We start from the raw sequence: 25,306 nt of genomic DNA, 5'->3' as shown, positions 1-25,306 counted from the left end.
AAAGAGACGGACAAAGATGTTCCCCCTCCAGGCGCAGGAAGCGGCAGGTTGTTGGCAACCTGACCTGGCCCCGCCTCTGCCTGTGCTCTGAAGCACTATGTCGGGCCTCCTGGTGAGAGAAGCCCAGCTCCCTGTCAAAGGGCTGCGTGCCCTGCAGGAGGCGCCCACGCAGCACATGAGAGCAACCCATGTCACACACCGGAGTCAGCAGAGCCTCCTGGGCCACGCGCAGGCCTGGTACGCCGCCTTCGCGTCCCGATGACACCGAGCCCACCCAGCCCTGCAGGGAGTCCTTGTCTGGTAAGTAAGGTTGAAATGCTCCGCCTCCTACCACGCTAGACAGCAAAAAAAGGGTAAAGGGGGGGGGGGGGGGTGAGGGGTGGAGGAGAAGAGACAGAGATAGATATGTAGCCAATGTGAGAACAGATAGAAGAAAACAACATAGAATGTATTCAGTTTGACGGCATTGCCGACGTACCGGTTATCTCCATTGTGCTCCGAAGACCGACTCAGTCCTGACATCTCATACCGCTGGGCATACACCTGCTGGCCTGCAACAACAGAAATCCCTTCCACTGAACCCAACTCTACACCTACACTTCCTCCTCCTCCTCCTCCTCCTCCTGCTGCTGCTGCGAGGACCTCTCCTCTCCTTCCATCCAACCTCTGACCTCCCAGCTGGCCATTTAGGTTGACCTTGGGTACAGCACCACTGGCCCTCACCCTGTCCCATTCTGCCAGTAAAGTTACTGGCTCCTGTGGCGCCTCCTCCTCCTCCTCAACCTCCCCTTCCTCCTCATCCTCCTCCTCCTCCTCCTCCTCCAGCTCCATGATGGAGCCACTGGCCCCGCTGGCTCCACTGCTCGGGCGACCCAAGCTGTAGGGAAGGGAGAGTGTGGCGCCCTCCGAGTCGTCTGCCCGACTGCTGCCGTCTAGCGACGAGTCCTCCACCGTGACCAGCGAGGGACTGACCCCTGCTGGCCACACCTGAACGTCCGACATCTCCATTAATGTGTCTTCCTCGGTGGTGGCGATCGGGGCACACTCGAGGCTGGACACTTCCTGCCAGTAGGGCTCTGAGCCCAGCGGGGAGGGCAAGCTGTACTGCATGGAGGCCGGGGACAGCAGCTCCTCCTGCACCAGCCCATAACCTGAGGGAAGACAGGGGCGAGACAAGAGAAAGACTAACACCACGAAGGCATAGCCAAGGGGAGGATGGGGAGGTGGTGGATCGACCTGTTTCTCCAACCTATGAGGAAACAGTGGGGCTCAGCTCTGTCCCAATATACCAACAAAGAGTCTTTAAAGTCTTAATAAAGCCACAAATTTAGGATTAAGATATCCTTCAGTCCATTTCACTTGGTGTGAAAACAGAATGGTTTGTTTTACTTTCAGTTTGAGAAGGGAGAGAACAAGAACGACACTTGAAATCAGCTACTTTTGTTTTTCTAGTGGCAATTGGTCTAATCAATGTTTGTGGATTTGATTCAAGCACTTTAGGTTCATTTCATTGGGACACAGCAATAAGAGCGAGGTGAGGGTCAAAGGGGTTTCGGTGTATCGCCCACTCTCTGTGAGGTGATGGGTGCAGGACTCTAGTACGCTGCCGTGTGCGACAGTGACTCTGCAGAACATGAACTGTGTTCCTTGAGAAGTGGAAAAAAGGACGTTCCGCATATTGATTGTGGGGTTGGCACGATACAAATGTATCATTAGTCACATTTGAGAAAAGAGTTCCAATTGAATTTTCGTATCCTGATTACAGCTGGAGTTCATTAAGAAGCTGATGAGCAAACATGCTCGTAAAAGCTGTTTCATTTACACACAGACACAGATTGAGTTACAACTGTTAAAGGGAAGTACTTTTGAAATATCTGATGGTCACACATATGGGTTCAGATGATAAAGGCAAAACATTTGAAATGTTCTTCTCTAGATAACTGTTAATGTTGACCGACAGGAAATGCAGGAAAATGTTTTTTCCTTCTAAAAAGGTCCCAAATTGCAAATACTTTTAGCTTTTATCGTTCCAACCCTGGACAACATGTTCCTTATTGGGAGTCAGCAGCAACATGCTAGTTCTGCAGATGGAAATGCAAGTTACTGTTGCTCTGGAAATTATCACAGTCATGCATCTGCTGTATGTGTCTGCATCCCAAGCATCCAAATAAAGGCCATTGCACACACGCACACCCACACTCACACATATGCACGCATACGTACGCGCACATTAGACAAACCTATGATTTTTGATTTTAAATAAGGAATTATGCCTGTCAATGAAGGCAAATTACAGTATTACGACTTGGTCGATATTGCACCGTGTGTTATTGTGTGTTATTCTGTGGAGCCGCCTCGGAGTCAGGTTAAAAATGACTAAATTACATTGTTGGGCGAAAAAACATTATTCAACCCTTTCTCGTCATTAAATCCAGACTGATACTTGAATATAATAAGCAATATATAAACAAAATGCTATAGATTAGAATATTAGATTTTTATTCTGCTTTTGAGTTTATTACCAAGATGCCATTCATTGAAACAACACGAGCAAAATACTTACGGACATACACATACACACATTATATTTAGTGTTTTGTTTTTTTACATTATTGTTTATGATATTATTTTCAGGGCAAAATAAAATCTTCTTTTTTCTCTCGCACAAACAAACAGTGAAATAAATACCCAGTAAGTCATTTAGGTTTAGCTATGGAAAGAAAATGATTGAGTGAAACAATATCTTAACGTCTATCTTGCCTGATCTGCAAGCACATTTTCTGTGCTCAGATTCTCAATGCTTGATGCAGACGAAGTTTTACCAGCGCTTGTTCTACCATAATTACAATCTCACAGCAAATAATAATAATAATTGTTGCAAATGGAACCGTGTCACTAAAACTTCATCCGTAACTAATCTCCGATGAGTAAAACAGAGTCTGTATTATTAATGGGTGAAATATCACTTTACTGTGCAAGTAATCGTCTCTCAGAGTTTCTGTGCTAATGGACTAAAATGTGAATAAGCATGTGTGTGCGTGCGTTTCTGGGATGGTACAGAGCCAGGAGGATGAGATGTGGTGTCAGAATGAGATGAACAGGGGGGATGGGTCAGATTTAGAATGAGTTAGAATGAGTTAGATGACTCCGGGTTAGCCTTTCCCTTCACTCCTGCCATTTCAACACAAACACACACACAGGTGTAGAAGGAACAGGATGTAGTGAAGCACAAATTAACTCCACGGAGACTGTCATGACACAAGGAAACGAACCAAAAACAGAGACACCACACTGCACACCACGCTACTTAACTCACCACTGTACACGCACACACAAACACACAATGCTGCACTCATATTAACATAGAGATGAGGGTCACGCACTTCTGGTTCATGTGAGCCTCAAAATGTACAATATTTATAATCAGACGCACACAAACCAATGCACAAACACACCTCACAGCGATACCCCTGCTGGCAGATAACGTTCAGACAATGTTGACAGTGAGTCTGTTATCAGACATGGGCAGAACTTCGTTTTGGAAAATGTAATTTAAATATCAGGATGTAGATCGATTTTAAAGTTTATTTCTCATGTCATTGGGCAAAAAGTTCCATACGTTCCATAGGGGTACCACTTTAATTACAATTTGCTGAAAGTTTGTCATGGTTTTTTTTCTTTCTTTTTTTTTACCAATAACACCAAAAATACACTTCCTATTTCAACTTTAATGTTGAAATTTCTGTAAAAAATATTAATCAAATAGGAGTAAATACGATACACAGTCTCATTTATCAAACACCGGGGATAATGTATAGGTCGTAAGATTGCCCATGAATGAAAGACATCATGTCCCAGCAGCATTGTACATTGAGCATTATCTTACGCAGCTGGCAATGTGCTACAGTGGAGCATTAAACAACACACCAACTATTTTACAGGTAAAGAACAAATAAACACATTTGTTTGTTATAATATTGCATTAAAAACAAGACAGAAATACTCCCATAGAACAGAGAAAACAAAGTTATGCTGCGAAGGAAACTTTATACATTGAAAGCATGCCATGCACATAAAGACGTCAGAATCAAAAACAGCAAACAGCAAACTTTATTTTGTTCAGGAAAACACCAAACGCACAAGTCCCAATCACGGTACAGACACAAATCAGTGTAGACCTGGGTAAAAATGTTACAATATTTAAGCTAAAGTATTAATCTGAGACTACTCAAACACTTCTTGTGTAAAAACAAGAGATGCTATCCATACATATATGCTGAACTAAACTAAAAGTGACTTTCTTGACTTTCTTTGAGTGCTAACAAATTCAGCTTCTAATAACTAAAGCCCAGGTCTGAAAGACACTCACACAAACATATACTGTAACAGCAAAGCATGCGGCATGCACATGCACAAACTGTAGTACACACACAGAGCTGGATTGAGAGAGGAGGAGAGGGTCCTCGCTCGACTGAACGAGGGAGGAGCGCGGGAAAATAAGATGACAAGAGAAGGAGGAGGCCCAGAGGTCAACATGAGGTCATATGTGAGGTCAGAGGTCGGACAGGAAGAGCTGTGAGGAAGAAGAGCAGGAGGGGAGGAGAGGAGGAGCAGGGCGGCTGGGCAGCAGATATGACATGTCATAGGTAGAGAGACAGACTGGAAGAAAGACAGAGAGATAGTCCTGAGCGAAAACACAATTTTGAGACCGCTCAAACATTGCAGTGACATTAGAGGGTCTGCTGTCAATCGAGCTTCGTCAGAAGTTAAATTCTGTTTCGTTCTCAGGGAAAGAGAGAGAAAGACAGACAGAAATAGAGAGTGAGGGATATAAACAAGGTATGAAGGCCCAGAGCACACTATCATCTGTGTACTAGCACCACCTTTGAGTAGTGCATCCATCCCAGACACACGTGTGTGCACACACACACACACACACGCACACGCATGGGTGTATGTGTGCACACACTCACACAAACACACATGTAATCAAAAACAATCTTAAACATATCTAATTGATAATCCGAACTTAGCCTTGTGTTGGGTGTTGGCTCGTTAAGCCTTAAATTAATGTCTCTTTTAAAATCCTGCCAGTTGTAGCAAAAGGGAGTTATCCTTCTTTCTCTCATTAAGTAGGAGAAATAAGTATCGTCATGTTCGGGGCTTAAGTATGAGGTGTGAAAAACGGAAAATAAAAGACTTGTGCCCCAGTGAGGAAATGCACAGAGGCGGTGTTAGTGCATGCTGCAAAAGGCCAAGTTCATGGTGGGAGAATGACACCACTGCTCAGACTTCAAAAACATCATCTGAGGTTAATTATCAATCATAATCATCATCATCATCATGTCATGAGCAAACCCAAACCACCATGCAGCCCGACTTCCCTTCAACTTACCCCTTCTGAAAAACGGGGGTCTAATAACTCGTGGCTTGTGCATGAGGCGCGGTGGCCTTTTGTCCGTGACCTCTTGTGGAACAACAGAAACAAGATCAAATGGCTGTTACCCAGACTCAAGGGAATCATTTGGGAGAGGGGAGGTTCAGAGGTGGAAAGTAAATGAGAACAGCAGCCCACCTCACTGAGCTGAAGAATTTGGTTTCAGATTTGTAGTAGTGCTGACTATGGCCAACACAATTTGTTTACAGAAAAAAAAGCAAACAAAGTAAACCCTGGAGGCATAATTGTGAATTCAGGGTAGAATCACAGGGATTTTCAGTTAAGCTATTTGTTTTTTTCAGTGAATATTTTTGTAATATTCAGTATTTTTTTGTATTTAATTCATATTATTATTATAAATACAAGCAAATATTACCAAATACTCCAAATACTGTACTTGAAAATTAAAATAACTGAACCTCTGATTAACTTTCCTTCATAAATTCTGCTTAAGCAGGAAACTCTTTTAAACTTTCCATTTCTGATCATTATCGATCATCATTGGACAATAAAATATTACTCTCTTTCATATTTATTTCATCGTATAATCACCCTTCATACCTGTATGAACAGTAAACATGTTTGGATCCATAATGTGCTACAGTCATCAAGTGTAATTATCTAACATTGGAGATAGATTAGCTTGAAGGTAACATTGTGTTGTTTACAATACAATATATGATTTAACCACTTGATTAAGAGCTTAGCAGTCTAAATGTGGTGAGGGGGTAATTCAATGTCCGTTAATAAGTACACTAGTTTGAATATTCCATGTCTAGTGTGATGTTTGACGTGTTTGTGCGTCTTACCATTGAGGACACTAGGGGACAGCAGGGTGGAGTCGCGGTCGCCGAGTCGACAGGCACCCTCATCTAGAGAACCGGGCGCTGGCTGTGGCGCCTGAGCCTCCAGCGACGTGACAATGTCTGCACGATCAATGTTTCTCAGAGCAGTGTACAGACTCTCCACTGAGAGGGGGAAACACACGAGAGACCAACACAAGAGCATGTGCATGAGGACAGGGAAGTCAAAAAAGACCGTAAGTCAGAGAGCATTATTAGACATTATCTAAATGTTGTTAATCTGAACATTTATTATGAATTAATGTGCTTCATTATAAATAATCCAGCACCAATCACCATTTGTGATTTCCACCAGTTGGTATGTACCGATTGATGAACGCTAGAGTACTGAACGGACTTACTCTTGGCCCTTTTGCCCTCTCTGCTGGCCCACAGGTTGAGCAGGGCAGAGCTTTGGTCCAGCAGGGAGTTTGGATTCTCGACACGAATCCTATTGATGTCGTCCACACCAAACTGAAGCTCGCGTGCCAACTCTGACGAATGGACAGTTCAAGTAGAGACAGAGGTAAACAGACGGATACGGTAGATACATAAGAAGCTCGATTGATCCTCTCTACGACTGACCTGCCCAGCTCAAACCGAGCTGTTCGGATATGATGTTGATCTTGATCTCAGTCCTCTCCATGGCGTTCACTGTGGCTAAAAGGAAGAAGAAGAAAAAAACGGCCACATTAGAAACACGCTGCCATGCCAGAGTCAACAAGACCAATACATGTACATTCACTGAATTTAGGAAATTGTATCTCTGATTACACTAATTTAAATAAATAAATAGTCTAAGTCCCAATTTACTAGGAAAGTCCAGCTGATATGTAAATGATAATACACGTATGCATATGGAATTAATAGACAGATCATATCAACTTCAGACTGCTGCTATTCTACTTCTTTTTCTTCTTGTGTCCCTAAAAAGACTTGACAGTGCAATACTCACCTTGACAAAGCATTGCTCTGTTGAAGGAAATAAGCAATACCCCAAAAACCTTCAGGGTTAACACACCATATGGGCTGGGGAGGTTAGAATTTAGGGTTCATTCAGGTACTAGTCCCACCAATCAAAGGTAGCATTCAGAAACTATTACAGAGGAACTGAGGTGCAATGTAGCAGCGCTGTGTGATAGACAGAAAAGGCCTTTCCTCTTCAACCCACCGCCTGCCATCAGCAACGTTTGAACCAACTAGACTGTACATTTACCACAGGCCAATCAATATCAGGGCTCCTCTGTCTAGCTCCACTGCGAGGTCCTTGCCCATTCCCAGTGCTAAGCTACTGTGCTAATGCTAACAGTATCTGCTGCCATGCCATTGGAAATCGCAGTGGAGACACTAGCGCCATGCAAACCAACCACAGAAGTCATTCAACTCTTGACATATGTACCAGGACACGGGACACCCAGATAAAGGCTATGCGTCACGTGCCGTGGGGCCATTTTGGGTCGTGTTGGGGATGGCTGCTCCTCATTTGGTCGCGCATTCAATATGAATTCTTCTAACTTGCACTGCAAAGAACTCTGGGGCATACTGTAGAGCAATGCATTGCATCCAAGGCTCGGTCTTTGTGCCATGCGTGCACGCGAGACAGATAGAGGGAAAATAGAGAGGGCAGAATGGGATGGGTTGTGGGTAAAGGTGGAGGAGGGGGGGGCGGTGCAACATTCAGTGCCCGTCTCCACCGTTTATAAATCGGGAGCGGGCTGAAGGTCAGGCAGTGGAGGACTCACCCACGCCAGGCTCGTTCAGTGCACTGTAGCGTTCCCTCAGGGCGAGGGGGGTTAGGGTCCGCCTGCGCTCCTCACTTCCGACAACCTGAAAGATAAATAAAAATACAAATTTGGATTAAATTATTACAGGTTATTCACCCTATACATACAAGGCTTTGGCGGACTGCTGGTAAAGCACAGCAGTACACAAGTTGAAAGACTGAAATTGACACCCCACGTTAAAGTGGAAAAGTACTGTATATGCAGCAGGGACATTCATTTTACCAAAAAGAAAAACATCCTTACAGTTTATTTGATATTATAGATGTATGTATGAGTTTCTCCACAGTTTGGGATTAATGTCCTCAAGCCAATCGGGTGTTAAGTCCCACCTCAGACATCAGACTTGGCAAGTAAGACATTAAAAATTACTTCTTAATTTGGGACTGTCATGAAGTGACATCTGTTTCATCAAGCAGATGAACCTCTAGGGAAATTCGAAAACAAAAGTTCCTGTATGTGTGCTTCTGGGGAGGTGTTTGCGAGAAAGTCCTTACCTTGACACAGGGTGGCATGGTTATGTTTAGGTTACACAGTACGTGCTGTGTGTCCTCGTACTTGGTGCACTTCCGCAGAAAGGACAGAAACCCGGTGGAATCCTTGTTACTATCTCTGACCTGACAGAGCGAGAGGTGGCAGACAGAGAGGCAAAGAGAAACAAAGAGAGAAGGAGAGAGAGAGAGAATGTGGAGAGAGGAAACAGAGGAAAAAGGCAAACCCGGACAGCGAAGAGAGAAGTGTGAACAGAAGGAGGAGGCAAAGAGAGATAGAGCAAGAAAGAGAGTGACAAAGAGTAAAGGCACGGAGGCAGAGCAAATAGGAAAAGAAGAGAACGATAGAGAGTAAGAGAGAGGAGGAGGAGGAGGAAAAACAGACCAGAACGGGTATTAGATCCCTCCACAATGTCTGGAGCATGTGGCGCAGTAACATGGGGCGAGAAGCAGGGGGAAACAGGGATGGAAGCAGTCCACAGGCAGGCGAGAGGGAGAGATTTACCTGCACACTTTACCTGGACGTCTGTCAGACCAGACAGTTACAGAGTGACCGCGAGAGAGAGAAAGAGAGACAGTGAGACAGACACGTACAGACAGGCAAGGCCGCAAGAAAGGAAGGCAGGCAAAGAAAGTGAGGGAGTCACAGGACATGCAAACAGTTACCCAAGAGAGTCGACAGGTAGATAGGTAAGTTGTTTGTCTGCTTGGCTACTCCATATTTAAAAGATTTTTTTTTTTTTTTTTTACAGTAGTCATAGAGCTGATACTGAGCAAGTATACTGTGTCAGACACACAGACATAAAGACACTGATAGACAAATAGATGGATAGTCAAAACAAGTGAACAAACACAGTAAAAAATTACATGAATATAATAATACATATAAAAAGACAGACATGGAAAAGCACACATGGTATGAAAACAGATGTTATCTGTGTGAGAGAGGGTTTAAACAACATCAATAAAATGCTGACGGCAAACGAAAAGACAAACAAAATGTCAAAATGAAGGACTAGTTTTACTGCGATGCATCTGTAGCCACAGGGACACACTTAAAAAACAGTGCACCAACACATATTAGGAAGGTGTTTATTAGTACACATTCAATTAAAATGAAAAAATGTACTCCAAATGTAGTATTACTTCATCGGTTTAGAAAGAATGCTTGACAAGTCGACATCCACGAAGAAGAATGGACTGACTGACAGACATACACAGATCCAGAAATGTTTCAAATTAATATATACACATTATATACACATTAATAATAAGAATATTGATATCTTCATACTGTCTGTATAGCCTGCAGAGTGAATTTGATATGTTACCTTAATCTTAAGAGTAGACTTAAAGGTTTTATAAAAGTATTTTAATTCCACAGGTGTTCTTAGTGGAATTTTATTGAATGTGTGCAGAGAGCGCACAACGCTGTGTCGTTACCTAAACCCTTACATGCTAACATTGAGGCGAACCGAGAGACCGCCTGATAGTAATGACAGAGAAGAAAAGCACACGAAAAAACAGGTTGTTTGGGCGGGTGACCAGCGGGGTGGGTGATCAGGACGGAAACTGACTAACTGGCTGAGAGGATCCTCGACACACTGAATCCAACAGGTGAACACACAAAACCACAGTACTGTATGATTATGTAGCGAGTGAGGAAGAAAAGCAGGCATGTGAACAGTCAGCTAGAGACAGACCTTGACAGAGACAGGCAGCCTGTTATCTTTGAAGGCCTGGAAGCTGAAGCTGCGAGGCTGCTGCGTGGCCTTCCGGATGGGCACGAGGTTCCCAGAACACTCAAGGTGCAGCGGCATGCCCTCCATCAGCTGCGGGGAGTGGAATGATCAGTCAAGTCATCAATAAGTCGACCGACGGAAACATCATTGGCAACTATTTTGTATAGTTGTTTAGTTTTGTATATTTTGTCTAAAAAAATCCTGAAAATAATTGGTAGTTGCACCCCGAGACAAGATAAATCATATCAGCAATGGAGTCTGAGAAAGATTTGACCCTTGTGAAGCAGCCAGAATGTGGACTGATATCACAAGACACAAACTCCTACTCCTCTGTACTTGCAGGAAACTATGTACTTGCAGGATAAGTCCTCCCAGGATGGGGAGGTTTTGGGTGCAATGCCGGCGTTGGTGTTTGCGGCCTTTCTTTCTTTTTCATCATGCAAAGAAAAATAACTGCTTTGTTTCGTGCATCTTCTAATGCGGTGGCTCTCAACCTTTTTGCGTTGCCAGAATTATCAGGTGGTCTTCGCGACCTCCCAGAACACTTCATGCAAAGGCATTGTTCGCTCATAAACTGCCTGCGCCTCCTTTTTTAGCCCCACATATATATCGACAGATATATGATGCTTTTTGGTGTCTAAATAGTTTTGGCAGATTATAACCGTAAGTCCCGCATCTAAGCAAGTGGCCGTCTGTGCTGTGTAATATTGAAATATGTATGACTAAATTAAGGGTCATGTATTGTATAAATTATTCGCACACAATGGTCACATTACAGGTACTACGATGGAGGTTGCCATAACAGCTACTTCCTTTTTGCAGCTCGGCAACATTTTTCATTGCCACTGTGCTGACCTCAATGTCTCGACTGCGGGCCACTTCGGTGAAGTTTTCATGCAGCTCCAGTGTTTTGTCCATCTTGTCATCAGTCATGCAGTAACAACGCAAGCGGCCCTCCCGTGCTTCATTCATCTTAGCAAAAATAACAAACTTGGCCATATATGGAACAGACATCAGCTCCCGGTACAGCAAATTGGCAAAGGTCACTGCCTCTGCTGTGCGTGGACAGTCTGCCAGCCAGAATCTGGATGAGGTAGGAGAGGAGAAATAAGAGACTGTGCAGGGAGAGCAGGGGGAGACACAAGCTGACTGAATGCGTTTGCCTTGATTACCGGGTCGGGGCTCACCTTGCGGAAACATTGGTGGTGAAGTTGGCACAGCTGCGGGCGTACATTAGCTTGGTGGTTCCAGTGATGTCCTCCCACTGAGCTGGCGCTGTGCCACCTGAGTCAAAACAACCCCACTGTGTCATTCATGCCCTGATTGCCAAGGTAGCAGATGCCCGCACACACCCTTTTGCCGAATTGAAGTGAATCCTACCAATGACACTGCAGAGGAGGCGCAAGCTGGTGGTGTCACCCTCCCCAGCATCCCGAGCACTCTCCCGCCAGGATGGTGGCAAAGGGATGCGCAACCCGATTGGACGGTGAAATTTGCGTCGGCGTGGTTCGATGGTGACCACTGGGCTGAAGGTCGCCTGGTTACCCAGCTGCCGAGTCAGCATCTCGTCGGGGATTGGCTGCGCCTGAGGTGGACAGGGTGGGGGTAAAACGCTTATTAAAAAGCAGGGTGCCAAAAGAATAAAGGATATGGAGGTGAAGAAGGATGGGTGCATGTGGAAAGATGAACTCAAGCACAAACACAATAGAGAAGTTGCGGTAAGTATAGGTGATCCAAACAGAGAGGAAATAGACAGGAAATAGAAACAAAGGTAGGATAGAAATAAACATGCAGAGCAACACACGTGCAATAGATTGAAACATCAAACTCACAGCCATACTCACACATGCAACCAATTCATATTTCACACCTGACCCAACTCAGATCAGTGCATCAGCTCGATCAGTGTGGCTCACAACTTAAATCAGGCAACTGAGGAGTGATGAATGGCTGGATAAAAGGAAAACATAAACAGAGCAGCATAAGGCAAAGCAAAAACTCAGACCCATGCAGTTTCCTTCAATACCATCAGCGCTGTGACAGACAATGTAAACAATGTGCGCCAAAGTGACCAAAAGAACTGAAATGTGTGAACCCGTAGACCCTCATAATCTCTCTGGCATGAAGAACAAAACCGGAGGGGTATAGGTGTTGATTCGAAAGAGACAGTCAGCATGAGTTTTTGCCAAGATCCCATATGTGTGTCTGTGGAGGTCTGGATGACAGTCAGCCACACATTTGCCAAAAGCTCCTGTTCGACAGGATGGATATAACATGTTGCAGATGCTCATTTATAAACGATGCAGGATGATAATTCAGACAATCCTTTAGGTCTAGTTCTGGAAAAATGTATCATGTAGTACTTCAAAAGCCCTGGACACGTATTTTCTCAATACCTGTTTAAAATAAATAAAAAATATATATATTTTGGAATATTTTAGCCATTTACTACAACCGTGCATATTTTCTAGGACTGCTGACCAGTTGCTAAGGCCTATCATAGTGCTTCTCCTCATATCTTTGAGACTCTCTCTCGGCAAAACCAAATGTGGTGTTCTCCATGATGGATCTACTGAAGCCAACACATACCGTCATTAAATCAATGTAAACTAGTGACATTACCAAATGGAAGGAAAATTCCATTAAAAAAAGAAATAACAATCAAAAAAGGATTTGCTGCTTGTCATAGACGCAATACGGTAATTCATGGCCTCCCTTCAAACGTCAATATTCTGCAATCTCAATAACTATTATAACTCATATTTTTGCTTGACATTTGTTTAACACAGAACGCCAACTTCAGAATATAAAATGTATCAAATCTCAACTCCAAGCGGCTGATTGCAACAAACTAAAATGTCGCAGTTGGCAGAGACGACTGAGTCACAGACTGAGAGTCAGCTGTTTCGTAATTCAAACATCTGTCCTCTGTAATTTCTGAAAAGCACCAGATTTTCTCGGTTGTACAAGCAAAATAACAAACACACCAGCAATAATGAAGGATGTAAAGGATCTGTCACGTCACGTCTGCGATTCCCTCTCCTCTTCATCATTCCAGCTCTCGGTTTCCCCTTCTCACCTGCAGCCCCAGTCGCACTTTCTTGGTGACGGCCGTCTCGGGGAAGATGGCCTCGACATGGGGCACCAGCTTACTGGTCAACCGGCCGCCCTCCGGACCAATCAGATCGCTCTCCTGCTGGATACGGGAGACCACCGCGAAGTAGAGGGGGAAGTCGGTGGAGATAATCCGACGGATTCTCTTCTTGTCCAGCTCGTCGTCACTCTCCAAGTCTACACGCAGGGTGGAGCGACGAGGAGGAAGAGTTCAGTAAAAGGTCAGGAGTAGCATACGTAGATAGCATTAGAGAGGAGGGTAAATATTAGAATGCAATTTAAACATGTCGAGTGCACGACTTCTGTATTGTTGCTTTGACATCATTCAAATAATGTCCCCTCCCTCTATCCTTATTCTTCAATTTCATACGTCAAGATTAAGACTGACTTATCTTCAACTGTGCAAGGCCTCACGGACAGCTATTAATTCCCATCACACTGACCTTCATCCATGCCATTCAGAATAGTTTCCAGCACTTCGTCTCCATAGCGATTGCGATGTTCCTTCCAGACTGAGCCATTTTCGCTGCGGAGGACCACGAGCTCTCGGTCCCCTCGTCCCAGTGAGGCGAAGTGGGGAATTTCTACTATTACTGGCCTGTGAAAGAAAACGAAAAACATGCATAATGTCTGGTTTTGATTCAGGTTTCCGGTTTCTTATTTTTAACACAGAGAATCAATCATTGGATTGAAGAAAAAAATGTCATTACATCATTGGGTTTGTGATAAAAAAAATTAAATATATTTTGTGACCTTATTAGAAAAATCCATAATATCCAAACGTGTTCTATTCCAAACTGGTTTCAGGGATTATACAATCATTTACACCATTGTCCTATTAAAGCCCAGTAGATGGCGCCCTTATTCATTGGCTTGTAATTTATTTTCAAAGACATAAAATATAGCACATTTTCTTAAAGCACTCCAGTGCAAGTCGTTCTTACTTCTAGTTTACGTTTGAGTTGACAACTGCTTGTTCACCTTGATTGAAATGAATGAATGAAAATAAAAATCTCAGCAATAAACTGAAGAAGTAATACAACTCATTTAAGTATTACCCACAAAACAATCATAGGAGCTGGGTACAACACAACTGAGCTTGTTTGTTTGATGAAGGCCGTAAATCTGGCCAACATTTAGTAAATATGTAAATACCAAGATGACTCACCCAAGGAACTGCATACTCGATGGCCCGAGGGAGATGATTCGGCTAGCGAGCCCCTCCCCCTCCACCAGCGGAGGAGGTGTGGTTAGTTTCTGAGGTTTGACCAGACGGCAGGTGATGCGTGTCGGTGCAGTGCAGGTTCGGGGAGGGATGATAACTCGCAGGCCGTGGTGTCTGCTGCCTCGCATGGAGCCTCCTCGAGCATCCACCATGAAGCTCACCAGGAAGCTGAGAGCCAAACAATAATTACGTGAAAAGGGTCAGATGATCAACTAATCACATTTAAACTACATATTATTATGACCAAGAAGTATTTGGCATCAAATAATATAAAATGTAGTAATCAATACTGGTCTTGCCTCAGGGAAAGTCTTCCACTGAATGAGACAGAAGGATTATTAATTTGGAGTTTATTCAGTAGTGTTTGGAATTGATCTGGCCTCTGTTGGTTTCAGAGTCTTTCTTAAAGCAGACACGATGTGGGTGCCTTTTTCATTTGATTGGGTTAATATGGCAGAGGAGGCCACTAAGTGCAGCAAGAATAACATAAAGAGACTTAAAATATCCCCATGGTGTTTGATCTTGCATTAGACGGGCAGCTTTATACAGAAGTGTGTGTGCGTGTGTGTGTGTGTGTGTGTGTGTGTGTGTGTGAGAGTGTGTGTTCTGTGCAATAAATATGTATACAACGTTCAAACACAGTTTGTAATGATGTATTATCCAGTTTACAGTATAAATTCTAGCTTCAATTTTGATAGAAAACCGCATTATCCTCTTTCATTATCTGAAAAATTATCTGTAATTATGGAGGCATTTGCTAGCACTGTAGGAAGTGAGGTGGTGGGTGGAGAATCCGTGGATCAGACTTGGCATTCAATGATGTTTTGATATCATTGATGTCAAGACATGAGCAATGATCAGTGTTCATAAAAGACGAAGGTTGAGTCTGCAAAGGGCAGTATTCTCAGTTGAAAGTTTGTGAATATGGTTAATCCCTTCAGAAATCTGTGATTTGTCACTTCTAACAAAGCAATTATTATTTAATATAAACATTTTAAGATTGCCTAATGCCCAAATGAGACCCCATGTCTCTCACATACTATACATGAGTCTAAATCCAAAATTGAGAGTAGTCTTTGACACATGTTCACGTATTTTCCCAATTATTTAATTTTCCTTGCTCTTGCATGCGTTCTTTACTTAAAAGAAATGCAATACTGGCAATTGAGTCTGCCAAAAACCTTCTTTATGGTGAGCTTGACAAGCAGCACCAATCAATGACATAATGTATTATTATGTAATATGAGGATTAAGTGTCTTGTGAGCTGACCCAGTGTGAATAGGGCTGGCCACGGGGCTGACGTTGTCCGAAGTCTCTGTAGCCGGGCTGCTCGGGATAAGAGAGTCGTCATCATACTCCTTTGGCAGGGGGATGGGGGTGTGCTGAGGTCAGAGAGAGTGGGGGAAGACAAGTGGTAAAAAAAATTGAGAGGCAGTTAAATAACCATGACTGAAAAGATTAAGGCAGTGAAAAGCTGGAGGAAATGACAGAGAAATGATAGGCAGTGGAGAGAGAGAGGGAGAGAGAGAGAGAGAGAGAGAGAGAGAGAGAGAGAGAGAGAGAGGGAGAGAGAGAAGAAGGTGATAAAAAAATCTCAGCCCAATGAGCTGAGTGAGAGAAAAAAAGGAGCCAATGATGGACAGAAATAGGCAGAGAGGAAACCAGAACACGAGGAGACAATCTAATAAAAGAGCAAGAAACTAAAAGAAGGGATAAAAATAAACGTCAGAATACCTTTTACAAATTAATATCTGTCTTCAGTGGGATGAAGAAACAAATGCTGACAAAATGCAATGCACCCTCCAAACGTAACGAGCAAAGCCTACCTGATCCAGCAGTACAGTCTCTGGGGACACGCAAGGGATCCTGGGAATAGCAGGAGAATACGGCCTGTCGGAGAGGAAGTGAGAATAATGTAAGGCAAGAAACAGCTGACTATTATTCTGCAATAAAGATTAATTGATCTCATTCTTCTCACAATTTGGAGCGGAGATACTGTAGATACTAAATGAACTACGCCAGCTTTTTAAAGACTTACTCAATCCCATTAGGCAATTTATGTTAATGTAGGTATTCTTGAACATAAGTCGAAATGATTCATGAGGCAACACACAAATGCAGAACTGTGACAACACAGTGACTTACGTGGTGCCCAGGCCACCCTCAAATTCTCTCATGGATTTCTTTGGAGAGAGGAAGTCATCGTCCTGGTCCTTGAAGTCATCAAGCTTCAAATAGCGCGCTCCATCCATCCCGAGCATCTCGTCTCCTGCGGGCCAAATAAAGAGGTAAGAAAGGCGGAAGAGGGGCAAAGAGGAAACAACGAACTGGCAACGAACAGGTTGCACATACAAAATTAAAAGAGAAAAGGACGAGACCGGGGCAATACTGAGCACAATGATGCTGATGTCAGCTCTCAAGTTCTTAAATCAAGTAAAAAATCTGCCAATGGAGTTCCCCATGTCGACTTTTTCTTAAACATTTTAATGATTGACAGTATCTTGAACTGTGGTTGGCCTCTCTGAATAAAATGAATGTCACTTGATTCAATTCTCCATAGATGTCAGTAGTCGTCCACCATCCTTCCCATCCCTTGACCTTCATAAGAACCAATCTCAACTATTTTTTGTCTGAGTTAAACCAACAACAACCATAGCAAATGGAAACTAAAGAAGTGAAAGAAGAGGATTGGAAAGACAGTGAGTTTCAACACAGTTTAAGACACTGCACGGACAGCCAACCGCAAGGCACCTGGTGACAGCTTGTTTTAGTGAGCATGCCCATTACAGATGAAATCACAAGTGGTGATGCTTCTGTGTAGGAGAAAGTAACTTAATTATTAAGGAGGAATGACAATGAAATCATCACAACAATATTAAACGATAAAACACCTTACGCAACAGAGTTGGTCACAGACATCGAAACATTCATTAGTACAAGCTGTACAGGTTCACAAAAAAATGTTAAAGAAGAAAAAGCAATACAATTAAACAACATCAAGAGCGAAATAGATTTAAAATGAAGTTTGTGAGAAAAAAAATGCTTCAACATGTTTTTTTTTTAAATACACTGATTTGATTTGATTCTGAATTTCTTCAAAACAGAAAGAAGTCTGCATAAGCAGTGTGTGTGTCTGTATGTGTGTGTGTGTGTGTGTGTGTGTGTGTGTGTGTGTGTGTGTGTGTGTGTGTGTGTGTGTGTGTGTGTGTGTGTGTGTGTGTGTGTGTGTGTGGAGTGTCACAGCTTGGGGACAGCATGTGTGTAATTTAGCTCGTAGATCAATTAGCCTGTAAAAAGTAGGAGCACTCATTTTCCTAATGGCTCGATTGGATGGGAGCCGCCGCTTGTCTTTTAAATGCAGAGAATGAACTGGAGTTCTGTAATGACTCCACGAACAGATATGCACTGGACGCTGGTAAAAAGGAAAATGTCGTGACTACATGCTGATGGAAAAAAACTGACTAAACTGATTTAATAAATCTCGGAGCGACAGGGAGAGGATAAAGATAGAGAAGATAAAGATAGAGAAGAGCAAACAGGGCTGGAGTTGAGAACAGAGTCAGAAGAAACTGATTAAAAAGACAATTAGTGACACACAGAGAAAATGAGAATTGCGATGAAGGCACAAGTTCACGAGCCACTGGACCGGACAAGCCAGATACAGACACAATCCTACCTAAAGTTAGCTGGGCAACCCCTACAAAGCAAATGGAACAGGGTGTTACAAACAGTCATAAACATATTGCATGGTGGTACTTTGATGTGTCAGGGTACCTCCCATATAGTCTTCTTCCATCAGCAAAAGCAAATTAGGGGTGAAAATGAAATATCCAAGCTGTGCAGTTGATGACATAATTACATCGGATAGCCTACCTTCATCCTCCGAAACATCCAAAATCTCATCTACGGTCTCGGGAAAACTCATCCGATGCTTCTCAGTAGTGATCTGTGGAGCGCAGAAGAAGGTTGCAAGAGACAGATATGACGGAGACAGAGGAGGGAGAGAAATGCAAAGGAGAGGGATTAGAACAGGTGGAAAATGAAGAACTCTTTTGCAAGCAGGTGAGAGAGCTGAACCTGATCAAGACGAGACAATTGTTTCACTGAACATCTGAGTCATGGTGTGTCAAGGCTACTTCTTTGCGCTCTAGTGTAACCATGCGAACCGTGCGTGATGTGTTGCTCACCGCGGAGACAGATTCCTCGGTAACCAGTTTGAGCACATCGATGACAGAGATGTAACCCAGACGCTTAGCAATACCCAGGGGGGACGTCCCGTTCTGTCCAGAGCAAGAGGAGAAACATAAAAACGGGGACCCTTTTATATATCAGGTTGCAAGGTACAAATCAAGAAAGAACATGGTATAAATCCCCCAAAATAGAGAAAAAAATAATTCAAAAATTAAAATCAGGGCTACAACAATATATAATCCTTATGTACCACATCTAAACACAACTCAAACAATAAATAGGATTAGGGTTTAGGGTTAGGGTGAGGGGCTACTTGTTGAACATTAAATAAAGGTGGAGGTAAAGAGTTTACTTAGAGTGTACTAACATTTATTTTGAACTGAACTGATGTCTAAACAAAACGTGATTGCCAAACTACAGATTGGAAAACAGTGCACATCTAGCACCTTTCCTTATTACGTGGGTCATGTAAGATCCAAAATCCAAACATAAAACACATGTTGTGTTATTACATACAGTATATGGTGGGTGGCTTTCTTTCAATGTAGAATAAGCTATGTGTCACTGAAGTCCAAAAAATTGTCTAATATCAACAGTAGAAAATAACACAAATTGTAGAAATACAAGTCAGCATCATCTGCATAGAGGAGATGAGGGGATAAGGCATTAATAGAATAGGCAACAATAGAATTTCCCTGAGCAATTCATTCCGTGCCACGTTATCTATCGAACACGTGTTTGCCCAGAGGAAGCAATGCAGGCCAGAGGAAATGACCAGTGTTGAGAGGAAGATTATAACAGGAGGAGGTATTCCTAAAGATGTCTCACAGAAGTAATCTCATTGGGCTGGGCTTGGTTTTTCAACAACAGGGTGACAATATCAGTATGGCCCTGCTGAGCTGCCTGGTGCAGAGGGGTGTAGCCCATCTGGAGAGAAAAGAGAGGAAGGATGGTCAGACAAAATAATAAACACAAAGTCAAAGTCTGCTTTATTGGTCAATTTCTTACACATACAGAAGATCTCCCGTCCAACATAAAGTGAATACAGATACTAATTCTAAAGTGCAAAATAGATTTGAAAAAAAAGAACATTTAGACAACAATTAAAAAAACTATTATTCTGTAAGGAAAATAAAGTATTTCCATCTTTGATTGGCACCTGATTCTCATACTGTACCAATGTCTAGGCACACATGCAGTACAAGTATATGCATATCATTTACCCGTGTCTTGCTATTCACATGAGCCTGCTGCTGCACAAGGAACTTCACCATCTTGATGTTGCCATAGTGACAGGCCACATGAAGGGGTGTGTAGCCCATCTGAGACGGGGAGAGAGAGAAAGAGGCCATAAGCTGCTGTTCAGTAGCTTCATCAATGTCTGTTTTATGTCTATAACGGGGCCTTATGCAAACGCTTGAACACACAAATGTGCTTATGCAGAATGGAAGGCTCATCACCTCCTGAATCCATTGTTCTTTTGTCTTCAAGATAACTGATATATTTTATATTCATTTTGTATGTCTTGGACACCCTCCTCCTCTCTTCCACACACACACATTCCTAGTTAAATATTCATATATGATAATTTGTTTCATAAAAACAGGTTATACAAACTGCTATCCACTTCTTCATTCCCAGATAGACGATAGAGGATTGTCAATTTTGCCAAGTTAGCCATATGGCAAACCATCTAACTCTAAAATGAATAATACCTTTAAAATGGTAAATCACAGAAAAGCCAGATGACTGTGACAGCATATTGTAGGTGCGGCCCATTTTTTAATAGCCTGACGTCAGAGCTGAATTCAATAAGCTGAATCAGTGTCATCTATTCACTCATCTTACATAACTATATGCTGCGCACCAGGGGAGGTTGTGTAACGTACCCGTGAGGCAGCGTAGACGGAAGCTCCTTGTTTGACCAACGTGTCAGCGATTCCCACATGACCTTCCTGAGCCACAAGATGCAGAGGGGTCAACCCACTCTAGAAGACAGAAGGGATGGCAAAAAGGGAAAGAATCAGTTTCGATGTCGAAACGCTACATAAATTAACGCTCCCTCTGGGATTGATACGTTTTGATCCATTCTAATATTATACCTTGTTCCCCAGATTTACGTTGGCCTGTTTGGAGATGAGCAGAGCCACCATGTCCGCCCGCCCCTCCTGTGAAGCCAGGTGTAAAGGCGTGATGCCTTGGAGGGACTCTACATTGGGTGTTGCCCCATTCTGCAGCAGACAACTGGCCACCTCCATCTGGTTCTGCTTGGCTGCTATGTGCAGGGAAGTGTAGCCGTTCTGCGAGGAGAAACAAACAAGGACACACAGACACCCACACACACACAGGAGTGAGCATGATGGCTTTTTTTTTTTTTAGCACTGTTCATGTCTAATTTTAGATTTAGAAACTCGAACGCTGTCATGATGAGCGAGGGCTTCGGGAGTACAACTGTTGTCATGTCAGATACTGTATGTTTCCGTATCACACACTCATTTGACCTGTTTTTCTGATATGTGTGTCAGCGATGAATTGGCATGCTGTGTTGGTCTGCCTGTGTGACTTTGTGCGCACACATATGTGAGCATCTTACTCGGGCAGTGCTGTGTGCAGATCCTCCCTTGCTGACCAGAAGTCTAACAACATCCAGGTTGTTGTGATGGACGGCCACATGAAGGGGTGTCAGACCGTTCTGTTAAACACACACACACACACACATATACATGTACACATATATAAACAACCACACACACACACACACACACACATACAAAAACATGTATATATGAAACAGCTGATATGCCTAAATCATCTCTATGGCGTCAACCTTTCAGGCTGAATCGCTCTTCACAGGTACCGAGTACTTCTTGGTTTTTGTGTACTCTTGTGTACAGCTTGCCTCACCTTCCCAGCTGCGTTAGGGTTGGCCCCTCTCTCCAGAAGGAGCTCGGCCACGTCCACCTTCCCATATTTAGAAGCCACGTGGAGGGGAGTGAAGCCTTTCTGCTCAAAAGAAAATGCTTGTCTTTATTGTCTCTCACACTCACTGTCATTGGACAGAAAACGCTGCAGTTTAGAAAACATGCAGTTCTATCAATATCCAAATGTATTAAAATGCTGTCTATTTTGGAAAGTTCCAAAACACAAATGTTTTAGAATTTTTTTTATATGTAATTGAGATCTCCGAGCTCAATATAAAACATGTTTGCCTGTTCTTGAACAGTGCCTCGTGTAGACTTCTTTAGTTGAGGCTGAAATCGTCGTACAGTAGTAGAGCCTTAACGCATACGCAACCATTTTGTCTTTACCTTTGTCATCTTGGTCTGCTGTGCCCCAGCATCCAACAAGATCCGAATGGTGTGGATATGTCCTTCACGTGCAGAGATGTGTAAGGGCGTGTGGCCTGAGCTCGTAGCCGAGTCGGGGCTGGCCTTGTGCTCAAGAAGCATCTTGATAAGCTCCTTGTGGCCCATGCGGGCCGCACAGTGTAGAGGTGTCTGGTCGTCCTGGGAACAAAGAGAAAGAGATTGATTCATGTTTTAAACAAGGAAATAGATATCGTAAAGTAGTGGGTAATGATTCGCGATACCAGTCGGCTTTATTCAACTTTTGATGCCGCTTATTGTTTAACGTTGGGACGACCAAATCAAGGCCACGTACCTTCGCCTTAGCGTCTGCTTGTGCTGCGTTCTGCAGCAGGAACTGAGCAACTTCACAGTGTCCTGCTCTGGAGGCCATGTGGAGGGGAGTCTCCACTTTCTGGTGGAGATGAATACATCTAAATGTATGTATGTGAATGAATGTATCTAAATTTGACTTTAAAGAGTCGTAAAGTGAAGAAATTCAACTCTTTGTCATACATCTGCATGTGAATTGCATAAAAGCTGACAATGTTGAAGTAAAAAAAAAAAGATTGAAATTACGAAGGACTTGTTCAGTGTTGGAAAGGGTTTCTCACCACATTGGAAGCATTAGGTGAAGCCCCTCGCTGGAGAAGGTTCTTTACTATGTTCAGATGGCCCATGAATGCTGCTACATGAAGCGGAGTGAGACCCGACTGCACGCAACAAAAGACACAGACAGAGAAGGTCACCAAGGCTCATGGAAGCCGCTTGGGTGAAAACTTTCCTGTACTACTAAAGAGTGGCTTATTGTTCATTTTCAGAGCTGGTCCCAGGCGGCCACATCGTCTCACCTCTGTGACAGCTTCTAGGGAAGCTGAGTGCTTGAGCAGCAGGTCCATGGACCGCATGTGGTTCTTCTTGCAGGCAATATGGAGAGGTGTGAAGCCATTCTGGAAACACAGAGACAATAGTCCATAGATTATTTATGTTTTCGACAGCATTACTTTACTTCACATCAAAGTTGTCTCTCTGCAGTGTCTGATGTCGTGCACTGCCAAATGAATACAGACTGGGACACTAAAGCCGACATTAAAGATTGGTTTTCCTTTTAATTTTTTGCATGAATTCCATCAGGTAAAAATACTTTTCCATCCCTTTTATGAAGAGACTATTAGCACAAATATCATGAAAGATGTGTAAACTATACTTATAAATGTAAATCAAGAAATGAATCATTGCATTCATTTCCTCTCACCGTGAAGATCACAATAGACACAAGACAATTACTGTGACCCTCTTGATTGATGGATAACAAATATTAGAAAGTCAAAGGAAACAACCTACCAGAGCTCGCGCATTGGCTTTAGCCCCTTTGTCCAGTAGGACTTTGGCCATGCGATGGTGACCGCAGTGGGCTGCTACATGAAGAGGGGTTAAATGGTCCAGCGTGATGTCATCGATCTCAGCATTGTACTGCAGTAGCTGCCTGACACAGTCCATGTGGTCCCCCTGAGCTGCCATGTGGATGGGGGACAGACCGTTCTGCGGGACAGAAAGAAGGGCACACAGACAGCGGCGGGAAAAGTTAGGGAGAGAATAAAGGGGAAGGGCATGTATTATGCTGCATGAAGCACATTTTGTCAATATGTTGTGAAACCAAACCACCAATAGTCAACTCTACCATATGGTCCAAAATATTGGACTTTTTGATTTTCTCCACATTGCCCAGACCTAACACATTGTACTAAAATGACTTGCAAGTGGCAAGGAATCTTGTGGCAATAATATTATAGATGGAGCGAAGATGGATGAAAGCGTGATTTCTGGGACGCTGGGTTGATACGGCGATTTTCTGCTAGCCCTAGCAGCATAATTTGTCATAAAATATGGACTCTCACTCAGTAATGAGATGAAGATTCACATATCTGTATTACACCCTGATGATCACTGCTAATTATACAGCATCTACCTTGGTTTTAGCCTGGATGGGAGCACCGTGTTCCAGCAGGATCTCAATGATGCGAGCATGGCCATTCCTGGCCGCACAGTGGAGCGGAGTCAGCTCATCCTACAAAAGAGAGCGTCCGAGGAGAGAAATTGGAAATGTGTTGAACGGCATAAGAGACAGAATTGAGCATATCAGCAGGGAGGCAGACAGATGGAGGGAATAGATATTAGGACGGCGTTGGGCACGCACAAGTGACAAAATGCCAGAGCAGAGTGGAGCTGAACAGTGAAGTACCTTAGTTACGGCATCAATCTGTGCTCCTCTGTCCAGCAGTAGTCTGACCATCATCACATTGCCCCTCCTGGAGGCTATATGAATGGGTGTGATGCCATTCTAAAGAAGAAGCGAGAAATAAGTTCACTGTGTTAATCAATACCATTTGTAATCAATGGATCAGATTCCTGTATCCTTTATATTACTCTTTGGTCCTCCAGCTGAGACAAACTGACCTTGGGGGTGAAGTTTACATTGGCTCCCCTGTTCAGCAGCAACTGGGCTACGCTCATGTTCTCATAATGGGCTGCAATATGGAGCGGCGTGAAACCCGTCTACAGAGGAGGAGACGTGATGGGAAAGTGTGAGAAAAAAAGAGACATTAGCATCTATTTATATCACGATTAAAAAACAAAGGTTAGAACAACGTGCATGAAACAGATTCAAGTTTGATTAAATTTAGAGAGAACAGTCAAACAATAGCCCAAAAGGATTATATAACTGTGTGTTTTAAAGATAATTTTTCATAATAAATAGTTTTTCTTTGAATAGTGATTTGCATTTTAAAAAAAAACTGTGGCACCTAGCTACCTGTCTCCCTTTAGTATTTGCTTGGAGAGTTTTCATTTAAAGACATTAAATTGTAATTGTGTTGTTTCTGCTCAAACAACGTAAGTTTCTTATCATCTTAGTTGATAATATCTCTAAATATATATATATAAGCTGCTAATCAGACAGTAAACAGTAAACAATGACTGGCACATGGAAGAGGAAGTCTTGGCTCAGGAACCTACAAAATATTGTCCTTTGTCCCCATCAGACAGATGGCTTCAGAGAGTGCTTTTTGGCTGATTGCATTCACACAGTACGCGTAGTAAACCTTTACAGAAGTCCACACAATCTCAGTGAGCGTCTAC

At 43.1% G+C, this 25,306-nt stretch overlaps 1 protein-coding gene across 8 annotated transcripts in view; it reads right to left on the bottom strand.

Annotated features, from left to right (window-relative positions):
• Nucleotides 1-25,306, bottom strand: part of ank1b (ankyrin 1, erythrocytic b) — a 65,844-nt gene that overhangs the window by 5,346 nt on the left and 35,192 nt on the right. For 2 of the 8 annotated variants that reach the window (XM_068573778.1, XM_068573779.1), the window contains exons 7-41: nt 24,626-24,724; nt 24,411-24,509; nt 24,138-24,236; nt 23,513-23,710; nt 23,020-23,118; nt 22,783-22,881; nt 22,485-22,583; nt 22,133-22,330; nt 21,729-21,827; nt 21,418-21,516; nt 20,927-21,124; nt 20,714-20,812; nt 20,048-20,146; nt 19,653-19,751; nt 18,821-18,913; nt 18,507-18,579; nt 18,310-18,330; nt 16,779-16,902; nt 16,460-16,523; nt 15,903-16,015; nt 14,576-14,800; nt 13,851-14,005; nt 13,373-13,584; nt 11,674-11,878; nt 11,481-11,577; nt 11,149-11,377; nt 10,255-10,383; nt 8,558-8,677; nt 8,022-8,106; nt 6,865-6,939; nt 6,642-6,773; nt 6,247-6,405; nt 5,396-5,467; nt 479-1,151; nt 200-335 (exon numbers count right to left, since the gene is read on the bottom strand). In XM_068573778.1, coding sequence (XP_068429879.1) covers nt 200-335; nt 479-1,151; nt 5,396-5,467; nt 6,247-6,405; nt 6,642-6,773; nt 6,865-6,939; nt 8,022-8,106; nt 8,558-8,677; nt 10,255-10,383; nt 11,149-11,377; nt 11,481-11,577; nt 11,674-11,878; nt 13,373-13,584; nt 13,851-14,005; nt 14,576-14,800; nt 15,903-16,015; nt 16,460-16,523; nt 16,779-16,902; nt 18,310-18,330; nt 18,507-18,579; nt 18,821-18,913; nt 19,653-19,751; nt 20,048-20,146; nt 20,714-20,812; nt 20,927-21,124; nt 21,418-21,516; nt 21,729-21,827; nt 22,133-22,330; nt 22,485-22,583; nt 22,783-22,881; nt 23,020-23,118; nt 23,513-23,710; nt 24,138-24,236; nt 24,411-24,509; nt 24,626-24,724 — 4,875 coding nt within the window. The remainder of the gene's footprint in view (nt 1-199; nt 336-478; nt 1,152-5,395; nt 5,468-6,246; nt 6,406-6,641; nt 6,774-6,864; nt 6,940-8,021; nt 8,107-8,557; nt 8,678-10,254; nt 10,384-11,148; nt 11,378-11,480; nt 11,578-11,673; nt 11,879-13,372; nt 13,585-13,850; nt 14,006-14,575; nt 14,801-15,902; nt 16,016-16,459; nt 16,524-16,778; nt 16,903-18,309; nt 18,331-18,506; nt 18,580-18,820; nt 18,914-19,652; nt 19,752-20,047; nt 20,147-20,713; nt 20,813-20,926; nt 21,125-21,417; nt 21,517-21,728; nt 21,828-22,132; nt 22,331-22,484; nt 22,584-22,782; nt 22,882-23,019; nt 23,119-23,512; nt 23,711-24,137; nt 24,237-24,410; nt 24,510-24,625; nt 24,725-25,306) is intronic. The other 6 variants (XM_068573785.1, XM_068573781.1, XM_068573786.1 and 3 more) reach the window with 6 other exon arrangements.

The sequence above is a fragment of the Clinocottus analis genome, unplaced genomic scaffold (genome assembly GCF_023055335.1).
Source record: "Clinocottus analis isolate CAN_PGR_092001 unplaced genomic scaffold, fCliAna1.0.p SCAF_13, whole genome shotgun sequence".
In the NCBI taxonomy this organism is placed as follows: domain Eukaryota; kingdom Metazoa; phylum Chordata; class Actinopteri; order Perciformes; family Cottidae; genus Clinocottus; species Clinocottus analis.
This window is presented reverse-complemented; position numbering and strand designations above follow the sequence as displayed.